At 38.4% G+C, this 11,713-nt stretch overlaps 1 protein-coding gene across 1 annotated transcript; it reads right to left on the bottom strand.

Moving 5' to 3' along the window:
- Window positions 1–2,064: 2,064 nt before the first annotated feature.
- Window positions 2,065–3,229, bottom strand: Obp44a (Odorant-binding protein 44a). Its single transcript, XM_067774383.1, has 2 exons — window positions 3,072–3,229; window positions 2,065–2,969 (listed from the first exon to the last, which is right to left on the bottom strand). The coding sequence occupies exons 1-2, from the start codon at window positions 3,111–3,113 to the stop codon at window positions 2,583–2,585; spliced, it is 429 nt and encodes a 142-aa protein (XP_067630484.1). The 5' UTR covers window positions 3,114–3,229; the 3' UTR covers window positions 2,065–2,582.
- Between the last annotated feature and the right edge of the window lie 8,484 nt (window positions 3,230–11,713).

Below are 11,713 nucleotides of genomic sequence, written 5' to 3'. Positions count from 1 at the left end.
AGAAGCCCACCTGGCTGATATATGTACTAAGGCATTGGATGCAAATAGATTTAACACATTATGCTCTAAACTAGGATTACAAGATTGAGAAGGGATATTGAAATACATTTAATCATAGCAATCTTTGTATTTTTAGTTGTTTAAAGAAAAAATATTTGTCATATTTTTTTCAGTTTGATTTTCCTATTTCATTAAATACGTATTGCGCCTTTGTCGTGAACTGATTATTATTCTTTTATTAATAAAGAATCGTTACTGCGTTCTAATAATTTGAGTAAAATTTATTTTCAGTTCTGATTATATTTTTCTTTCACTCTCTATAATTTTGTGTTTGTAAGGAAATTTTAGAAGTTTTTTTAATTTTTCGGGGGCCCCCTAAAATCGGGGTCCCAGGCAGCTGCCTATTCTGCCTACTTGTTAATCCGGCCCTGCTCCACTCCAATGTTAACAATGACAGAGGTCCTGGTTTCTGATGGGGTTTTACAGTTTTGTTGTTTAGCAAACTTCTGGTAACACTATGAACTTCAGGCTATGTTCATTCACCCAGTTCCATGGTTCAATTAGGTACAGGTTGGCTCATCTCATCAGCTGATTTTATTTATGTCATTGCATGGTCGAAGGGATTGTCAAAAGGAGATGGCAAACTCAAAATGAAACCAACCCATTGGCAACATTTTACTTACACATACAAAAACTGCTAAGTTTTATGTTTCCATTCCATACAATTCGCACCAACACCAATACACAGATTTTGACAATTTGAACAGACATATTTTGTTGCTTTACAGATGAGCCAACCTGTATATAGTTGAACCATACCCAGTTCAAACCATGATACAAAAAAGAAGGTAGTTCCACTCAAAATTTTTTGACGTATTTGGAGATTTTTGAAGTTTCATAATGTTCGTTGTTTTGCCAGAAGCGTTGCCATACCGTTAAATTGTGGTTTTTGGGTTGGAAATTTCCTTTAGGATGAAAACGCATGGTTATCTGAGACAATAATAATATGCTTTAGCACGATTTATGTGCATTCATATCGATTGAGAATACAGTAAAACATGCAATTTTATTGAAAAATAGTCGATAATGACTTATACATTGGTTAATGGCTCATATCTTTATGGCAGCTTGACACCTTGACAGAAAAAAAATACACGAAAAATCCTGTTGTTCTACCATGGCCCTATTATCATGCCCCTACAGTGGATATTTCTTAAGGCATGTTGAGAAAAAGTGTACCTCCAAAGTCTGCACATCTATGTCAATGCTAAAAGGATACAGAATGGGCATAGGCGGGGCTGCCACAAGGTGACCCCTGGTACAAAGGGCAAAACCACTCTCATAACTAGTGGCTAACCTGCAGAGCTACAGCGTAATGTTCTCCCTAAAAAGTGGTTTAAAAATTCCCTCCTAAAGCGCAACACTTGAATTATACAATAAATAGAAAAATAAAACATGTGGACTTGTAGCCCATTTATCAAGAAATTGCGGTGTCGGTTTATAAGGACCTCCTTTGAGCAAGCAACTGACAAACGTGTATGTTTTGTCAAAATGTTCTGAGCAAACGTACGGACATGTTATATTGCTTGCTTTGCATACTTCGACCCATGTTCCTTCCACCAAAACAATTTTCGGGAGCTGGAAAAACTTATTAAAAACCTCCTTTTCTAGGCTGATATTTCGTACTAAAATATATCTAAGGCATGGGGCTCGTTTTTTCTTTTTTAATTAAAATAACTATGAAAGTAATTTAGTCGTATTCCTTAATATGAAATCCATCAAAATTAGAAAAATTCGTAACACTTTTCAATCTGGTAGCTTGTTTTTGGTGAAATTGTCATTGTCCCCGCAAAAGTCAAGTGGCTAACGTCACACTAAATGGAACTACCTCCATTTTTTGTATCATGGTTCAAACTAACCTGACCTGTCAAATATTTTTTCCATAATAAATAATTGAGAAAAGAATTTTTTGAAGAGAAATAACCGTTGTTTTAATTTTAGCCAGCTAGACTGATCAAATACCCTACCGTGCACCGTTATGTTATACACCCGAATAAATTAAAATTCTTTTTGCACATAATTTAATTCATTATTTATTTGTGAATTTTTATTAACATTTAACATATGTAAATGAAACAAATTGGTGAAAAAAATTAGTTAAATGCGAAATTAACAGGACGTTTCAAGATGATTCAACCGTACTATTTTAAATACATAATTGTATTTGCTTATTTATTTTAATTTCTTTTTTTAGTAAACATACAAAAATTAGTGACGGGGTCTCGTTAGCAAAATGCCTTTTCTGCCAAATCGGTGGTGGGCGGTCGGCATAAATATTTGTTGAAGTGCTAAAACACCAACCATTCCGCCGTCTACACGTATGCAGTTTACCATTATAGTTTCACGAGTATTCTGTCCTTCGTTTGTATGGGCACAATGTATTTTGATGGTAGTTTATTCTTGATCTGCGATGTTGGATTTTGTATGCATACATTTGGTGTTTTCTTGTAATGAGGGTTTATGGATTTTTTTTTTTATTATCAAACGACATCAAGCAATTCTTGCTTCATTTGTGAATATACTTAATTCTTTTTGAGACTCTCCTGCACCAACGGCAAATTCTTACTGATGAAGCATTTGAATCCGCGGTATGCCCATGTGCACGAATCCGATTTTTGTTCATTCTTATCAGCACACTTTTCAATATCGGCTTTCACAGCATCTTTATTTTCCTTATTATGACCAAGTTGAGCAATCAAATTTTGTGTATTGAAACCTTCAGTAGGACTGAAGAGTTGGAATTTATTGAAGATACATTCGATATAGCAGCGAGTCACCTCATCATCGGGGAATTCGAATTTCTTATATTTTTCAATATGAGCAGCGGGGACCTTTTTGGCTTCCATACATTCTTTACGCGCCTTTAACAAATCTTCTTGGTTGCGTAGCTTGTACTCTTCAGCGGCGACCTGTGCATGGATGCGAAAAGGAAAAAGGATAACGTGAAGTTTAATAAAAATTTATTATAAATTTATAATTTTTGCTCTATTTATCGCGGCGTCCATCCTTACCAACGCAAACAACGTGAATAGAACAGCAACAATATACTTCATTTTGATTTTTCTAAGTATTTAAAGGCTTCTAAGGATATTTGATGAGCTTGCAAGTGTAAACGTTTGAATATTCTCAAATTGACTGATAAAATATTCAAATATAACTGTGCTTTATATACATTGGCCGATAAAAAAACAAGTGCGTACATGTCGTTGAGTGGGTGAGGTCGGGCCATTCCATCACGAGGTACATATGCACATGTATGTGTTGCTTCACCATAGCACATACACATGCATGTATGTATGCATGAATGTAAACTTGATTATTGTATGGATGCTGGGGGTACTTAATAACGAATTTATTATGTGTAATGGGTAAGTGGTTGGGTTGCAGGAACGGACGGTGTTCAAGTACAATTTGTATGATATTGTTTAGCTTGCGTACTTCTTTAAATTTACTTTGTATGTATGTAGCTGCATATGTATTCAATGATATATTCGCACAATTATTATGGGCGCCTACATAATCGGGTATATTTGGATCGTTTCCCCTTCCATTGATGTTGGAACAGCAAAACACCTGCCGAAGGTATAGGTATGCCTGTCGTAAGAGGCGACTAAGATACTAGATTCAAGGGGTTGTGTAGCGCAACCTTTTCAGGTTGCCAGCGTAATATATAGCTTCTCCAAACCCAATTGTCAACCTCACCTTCGAGCGGCGAATCCCGTTTAACTAATATACGAGGCTCTGGCGACCCCAAGCTCCTCATGGAACTTGGGGGTGGGGAGGGAGGGATGACCTGAAGTTTTAATGTGGCCATATAAATCGTTCCCGAGATGGTCGGGCTAGCACCTTAATGGAGCTGTGTTACCGGAGTGTACACATCGATAACACTCCCCAAAGCCTTCGGGGAGCAACCTTATCGCTACAACAACACAAACAACAAGGTATAGGGAAGTGCTCGGATGCCGGCAGCCATTTGATGGATATGAATGAGGTATGCGCCGGAGCTAGCCCTCCGCGGGTACGATTTTTTCAACCTTTGAAACCGTACAGTATGTGGATTTTACTTATAGCAGGCAAATATTGCAGTGGAAATATTCACGCCGATTCTCTCAGTTCATTGACTTGTGGGTTGTCTTTCGTGCAAAACGTGATTGACACGATATTGTTGTTGTTTTAACGCTAAATTTACTCCTCGAAGGTTTTGGGAGTGCTGTCGGTGATGATTACTAACACCATTAAGGTACTGGGCCGACCATCTCGGGAACGATTTGATATGACCACGTTACAACTTCTAGGTCATCTCACCTCCACCCTCAGTTCCGTGAGAGGCTTGGAGTCACCAAAAACTCCCTTTCTTAATATGTGCATAATACATTCATATAGTATTCGCCTCGTGTAGATGATGTTCGCAATTGGGTTGGAAAAGCGTTGGGTTAAACTTTCAATTTCGCTTAACAACATATTCCGGGCCTCACTGTAAACTTATGGTGTCCGCCGGGACGGTAGTGAGTGAGAAATGTGCTTGGCTACAGCACCAGTTCGAAGTTTACTCTTTTTGGCCCTTACGTGCACTATTTCTCTGCACAGAGGTTTGTGTGTATCTCGGCTGCCACAAGGTAATGGTCAGACTAGATTTTTGGTGCTGCAGATGACCACTTCTCACAGTCAATAACTTCAACCCGGCCTTCGCTGCTTAGCCTGACGTTAAAGTCGTTTTGGCGAAGGAAAACAACGTTTGCCAACCCTATATTAAAAAACCCTTATTTATAAAACCGTCAACGACAGTACTTGGCGGCAAACTCTCTTTTCCACCACAAACCAACACCTTGGCTCCGTCCTGCCCTCCCTCTTTATGCCCCCCATTCTCGTCCCGTACCTTCGTGTTGGCAATGTCCGCCTTTGCCTTCACAAGAAAATTAACCAGCCGGGAGTGTGGGTTCCCTGAAAGTGTCCGGACATTCCAGGTACATGTGATAATCCTTACAACGTTTTAGTCGCCTTCTACGACAGGAATGTCTTACCGCGTGTGATGAGAGATAGAGGTGCTCACTTGGAAAAAAGAAACGTTAGGCTGAAATGAGCTTCAGCTGTTATGAATAATGTTTGATTTGTAGTTGGCACACTTATTCACATTGCTAATGGACAACATAATTTCTAAAGTTCTTCCAATTCACTTCAGCTCCACTAATGGACGAAGCGTGACTACACCCCTGCCAACTACTGCTCAGGAACAATAAACACAATTTGCCCCGTTAAATGCAAAATATAATCACGACATAATCGCTCTCTCCACATACATACATCCATACATACTGTAACTGTGATTTGATTCAATAGCCTGGCACTTTAGTTTAAATACTCTAAAGTGAATGCGTCGCACACAAAGATTTCCACTGAAATCGACCAAGCAGAGCAGAGCTGTGTAGATAGGCACTGATATTGTCCGATTGTGCCTCATGATATGATGATGTGTCACATTCACGAAATTTGGAAAATTTTTAAATTATAATGGGGCTTAATTGCGTTCATACAAAAATTCATGTCTACATATGTACATACAAACATACAATCATAGAATCATGTTAACTAATGCATGTTACGTTATAGCTAAGGGCAAAAATTAAATCTCGGTACTTTCGAGAACCAAACAAACTACAATTCAATTGCTTGCATACAATTTTAACGACAATTCGCTATTAACAAGACAGAATTGGGCCTGATCCCATTGAGCGCGAAGGTGTTTTTTCTTCAAACACTGTTTGTACACCAGGAAAACAGCAATATTAGGGGGACTCATGAAAGCATATAAACTTATAAGGTGTAAAATTATATCCATTTACACACGCTGTTATATGAACGCACCTAGTAATACTCTTGATAAACTTGATTGTTTATCGGCTGTATTATTGCCGAACAACATTTTTTTGATTGTTATACAAATTAAAAAATGCCACGATTAAGTGAAAAATCAAAACTAAAACGTCTTTACTAAGATATACTTGTAAATGACTTGCTAATGTTGGAGATTTCTGATGAAAATGCCTGCTGTAATGTCTGCAAGGTTGCATTCCTTTGAGTTTACCGCGTTTACACAATGAAATGTGCGCGTAAATTTATACAAATTGTGTAAATGATTTTTCATACAAAATTTGACAGTTCGTTTACGCACTAGATAAATTTATACGTTTACACACTTTATAAGGCATTTATACGGTTACATGAGTCCCCCTATTCTCCTTAGGGAATCGTATTGGATTGTTTGCCTTCTGTCTCATATAAGACATTCACAACTACAGATACGTCCTACATTCGCTGGTTCCGCTCTACCAAAGACTATTATACTCTCTCTTTAGACCGCAAACCTTCGGATAACCAGTCGTCGCCGCCTAGGAGATTTGGAGGGATCTTATATACATACATATAACCGACACAAATTGGGAGCACCAAGTGAGCAACATCTGTGTAACTCCGTTTTTCACACCTCTATTGCTTTGACGGCCTTATTTACGACGTGGTCTTGATACCCCCAGCGGGTTAGGTGGTCAGAATATACCCGCGGTAGGTATAGCTGTCGCAAGAGGCGACGAAAATACCAGATTCAAGGGGCTCTGTGTTTAGTGCAACCCTTCAGGTTGCCAGCGCAATATATAGCTTCTCCAAACCCAATTGTCAACCTCACCAATCCGCGGCGAATCCTGTTTTACTATCAGACGAGGTTCTGGCGACCCCAAACTCCTCATGGTACTTGAGGGTGGGGAGGGAGAGATGGCCTGAAGGTTTAATGTGGCCATATAAACGTTCCCGAGATGGTCGGGCTAGCACCTTAATGGTGCTGTGTTACCGGAGCGTACCGGATCTGTATCCGGCAAAGGACCATCACATCGACAACACTCCCCAAAGCCTTCGGGGAGTAACCTTATCGCTACAACAACAACAACAACAACGTGGTCTTGATAGATGACCATCTCAGACATCTACGTCGATGGCATAACGCTGGCGACTGTGTGACATCCAAATATACTGGGTGTGAAGTCCGATCATGACCTGCATTTTCAGTGCCATATCCTCAAGTTGAGCTGCCTAAATATGAAGCAATTGTCCAGTTGCTTGTAAGCTACGTATCTCTGACTCTACAGGCCTGTTAAAGGCGAGAATACTGAGAAACGAAATTCTGAACAAACAGTTTCTGTTGAATACCCAAAAACCTGGTCATCTTAACAAACATCTGATTGAGGAGCCCCTGCCTCCTAAGAGTCATCTCCGTAAGCTTAAAAAGAAATCCGGCACAAAAGAACTCAGACGTTTGAACAGAAAGAGCACAAATGCGAATCCCGTTCTCAATGTCAAATATTCGAAACTCGCACTTCAGGAGAGCTGCCCAGGAAGGCGCGCGTCATTCTGGCACAACTTTGATCTGGATACTGTAATATACATATTACGTGTCTGTACATGACAGTAACCATCTTTTCAATTGCAACGAACGCCTCTAGCACTCATTTTTTTTGGGTCCAACCCTGTTGAAACTGCAAGCTTCCTTGGAGTTCCGTTGGAGGATATTGAAGACAACTTGTGAGTGATCGCACATATTGGTTAAAACGTAGCACTGCTACAACACCATCAACAAATTGGGAATGGCGTTCGATAATAGTCTTTGCATCAACATAAATTCATCTGCAATCGCCTGATAAATACAGGGTCGTAATGAAATTTTCAAGTCGTTTCCTAGCAGCGTTTGGGGGAAAAAACGAAACATTGTTGACGACATATTACAATGCCGGCCAATCTTGCAATACGCGTCACCAATATGGTCCTCCAACTTACATGATACGTATTGGTGAAAGTAGGCCAAACTATCTTTTCAACTCTTAAATGGACTTCTCTATGGGCCAATCCAGTTAAAACAGTTACTATCCTTTCACCTCAGTTTAGTTTAGTGGACAGCGAAGACAAACATTGTTAAAACAAACCAGTAAGGAAGTTAAATTGGGACGAATCCGAGCATTAAATACTCAACTGAGAGCTTCTTTCGTATAGTTCATTTGGCTTTAGTTTTTCGACACAAAGTATTATCAAAAGTGGGCGTGTGCCCGGATAAGTGCCTGATTATTCTTTCGCTGGACGGCTAGCACTGCGAGGAACTCAGTAGTGTAATTGGGCAACATATATAAGTGAAGCTGTTTCCTCACCATGATTGCAGCTCGCACCTTTCCTGCAGTAAATGCGAAATCCGCACGCGCTGAGCCCAGACACATTACCTCCAGATAAGAGCCATGGCTTCTGGATCAGCGCCATGTCAAATGGACCTTCCTCAAGGATTAGGAGGAGTTCGCTGGACTCTAGTAGTGTATTGGAGGTTTGCCTCTAAATCTCGCAGCACTGTTTGTCCCTCTCCAATACCCTTGTCGTGGCGTCTACGTCCTCCTCTTGCTCCTCTGGACTTTTTTCTAGATCTTCTGCACCAAGGGGACAAACCCTTATAACACCTTCGTGACTTTTGAGTCCTTCTGTCGCCTTGTTTTGAAGTTTTCTAATTACTTTTCAACCTTGCCCGCTTCTAGCGTCTTAAGACTATTTTCCTCCTTTTTTATCTTCGTTTTATTTTCTCCTTTTGTGCCATTGTCAAGGTGTTAGGTTTCATGTTTCTAGCTCAGTGAGTAGATACTTAAAAATCGATCGCAAGATTCAAGAATTTTAAATGGAATTTTAATACCTATAAATAGCTCGATCCCTGTCCCATCTAGAAAATTATTTACCCTTAATATTTCTACCTAACTGAGCCCAAAGTTTCCTTCAAAGTATCAGTTCTCTGGGTTATCTGGAAGTTCCTTAAAACTCGAAATGAAAGTTTCCAAGCTCGTATTATTTTTTGAAGTTTCACGATCCCTTGACCACCTATCGAAATTTTTTTCTTATGTTGCATAGTTTTGCGGTTCTGAACTATGATGTTCTTAATTTCAAAAATCTAGCTCTACGGAAAGATATTCAAGTAGTAGCAAGATTTCATATATTGTAAATGAATTTTCTAAATATCTCGATCCCTTCCAATATAGAAAACTCTTTTATCCTAGTTATTTTAACCTAATAGAGCCCAACGTTTTTTCAATTTTTCAGGTATCTGTATTATCGAAAGTTCCTTAAAACATTACAGTAAAATTTCCAAGTTCGGACCATTAATTGAATTTTTACGGTCTTTGGACGGCCTAGCAATTTTGTTTTTATTGTGGCACCGTCATAGGGGGTAAGTTCTTATTCTCGAAATATTAGCTCTACGGGAGGTTACTCAATTAGCTGTCGCAAGATTCCACATGTTGTAAATGAACTTTCTAAATATCTCGATTGCTCTCCCATCTAGAAAACGCTTTTTCCTATCTCTGAGTTATTGGGAAATTCCTTAAAACTTAAAGCGAAATTTCCAAGTCTCCTGGACCACTTAGCAAAGTTTTTTCCCTCACTTTAATTGTCACTGGGTTCAAATGTGTGTTCAAAGTTTCAAGGCTCTAGCTCTGCGGGAAGTTACTCAAAAATGGATAGAAAGAGTCTCCAAATTTGTATGGAAATTGACGGGAGGGAAAACATTCAACGAAACTAATATAAAGGGAGTAACAACTAGAATACTATTACATAATTAAAACCCGTGGTCGGCAGTTAAAACACGTCCAGAAATGTCGGAAGATGTATCAAAAGACGCCTAATTACAATCCTCCGACTCTTGATACTAAAAATTTTACTTCTGTCAGGAGCTATGTGCAAAAAACAATTGCTCATTTTGTTGTGGTTTTTGTATTTTATATATATTTCATATTTACACCCATATTACACAGAAAAGTGCTCTGTATAAAAAAACTATGGATATAGCGCCGATTCTAGCAAAAATTTTTACTTTCCCTACGGATTGATAGCGAAGTCAAACGAGTCAGTTTTAACTTCAAAAACATTTAACAAATTGTGTTAAATACTTTTGGTAGAATGTATAACATTGATAATTTCTGCATAGTCGTCAAAATTCCAAATAGAACCGATCACCTGTATTTTAATTGACTAGTGGTCTCATTCTGTATCTCTTTCTATCACCAACTGAAGATAGAAGGCTCTATTCGCCGCCATATTGAACACCCTGTCAAAACGCTTATCTTGAACATACTGTCAGGCATTTGACGGATAAGATATCACACTTGTTTTATCCACAATGATGTGAAATTTCTCATAAGATTTTTCAGCTATTGACGTTGGCTTTTGAAATAAAAATTTGGTAGTTCCATATATTTTGACCTGGGAAGTGTATCGTTTCCCCAGCATGACTTAAAACGAATATTATGTAATTATTTTATTATTCGTTGTCAGACTTAAAGTAAATATATATGGGGTGTAGAGTGGAAAAAAGTTGGTAAGTATCGCCCACCCTAGTGCTACCAAGTAAAAAGGATGTGCTATCAAAAATCTACTACAAAAAACATACGAATCCGCAATTGATCCAGATAAATATCAGGGAACGGCGTTGTTGTTGTATTTGCATGTTGAATTTTTATCGGAATCTGGATCAGGCTTCATTGGAACTCAGCTGTAATGTGCGTGAAAATTAGTATAAAGCAAACATATCTTGAGATCTGATTAAATTAACTTGATTAATGCGCTTTTAAGTGACGACAACGAGTATTTTTCCATTTATGATTTTGAGGTAAACAACAGAAATACGTGGCTCACAGCATATTTCGTGCAGCTATAGAACAAAACTGTTGAGCTATATAGAAAGGAAACTAGTGACGGTGTCAAAAAAATTCAAATACACAGTTTTAATAAAAATATGCTTCTATTTGAACAAATACTTAATTTTCATGTGTTACACGTTTGTGCTAATTATTTAATAAAAAACTAAAATTATCTCAAAAACTAAGGTCACAGCTTATTTCGTGCACTGCGCGCTGCCTTAGAAAAAATTACTTTTTATTTAGTTTAGTACCTCGTATGACCACCTTTTTTTAAATAACATCTTCAAGATGATTTTCCATAGACGCAATTAGTTTTTGACCGGCTTCGGGTGGTACCTTATGAGCTCAAAAATAAAATTTTGAAGGCAACTGTGTGGTATGGCGGTGAAAGTGTGATGGGTTTGGGTCTACTTGGCTGCTTCTGGAGTCAGCAAAATAACTTTATTTGATGCCACAATGGACAAAAATTTGTATTTAACCTTAGGAAAGGCAATTTATTGCGAGCCGCCCCTAATTTAGGTGTACGTGATCGATTTGGCAATAACCAAGACAAATACCCTTAACACATATCCCGGATTGTGCCGGTATTGTGCAGGCATGGGTAATATGGAACTCTCCACACCTCATGAATCCACTTCCACAATCTCTTGCCTCAAATGCCATTGAAAATTTGTGGTCAATTTTGGAATCGGCTACACGGAAAAGGCAGATTAGTAATATTAGCGATTTAAAAACTTCTCTTGTCGAAAAAGGCATAAGGTACCATCCGAAGCCGCTCAAAAACTAATTGCATCTATGGAAAATCATCTTGAAGATGTTATTTAACAAAAAGGTGGTCATTTGAGGTACTAAATAAAGAGTAGTTTTTTCTAAGGCAGGGCGCAATGCACGAAATAAGCTGTGACCTTAGTTTTTGAGAAAATTTTTTTTTTATTAAATAATTAGCA

The sequence above is a fragment of the Eurosta solidaginis genome, chromosome 3 (assembly GCF_040869045.1).
Source record: "Eurosta solidaginis isolate ZX-2024a chromosome 3, ASM4086904v1, whole genome shotgun sequence".
NCBI classification, from domain to species: domain Eukaryota; kingdom Metazoa; phylum Arthropoda; class Insecta; order Diptera; family Tephritidae; genus Eurosta; species Eurosta solidaginis.
The sequence above is the reverse complement of the archived record's forward strand: the minus strand, read 5'-3'. Positions and strand labels throughout refer to the sequence as shown.

Bases quoted from the DNA above. Each gene is read 5' to 3' on its own strand.
- Obp44a (XM_067774383.1), bottom strand. From the start codon at position 3,113: ATGAAGTATATTGTTGCTGTTCTATTCACGTTGTTTGCGTTG. The intron at 2,970-3,071 runs GTAAGGATGGAC...ATCCATGCACAG, and splicing joins TATTCACGTTGTTTGCGTTG to GTCGCCGCTGAAGAGTACAA.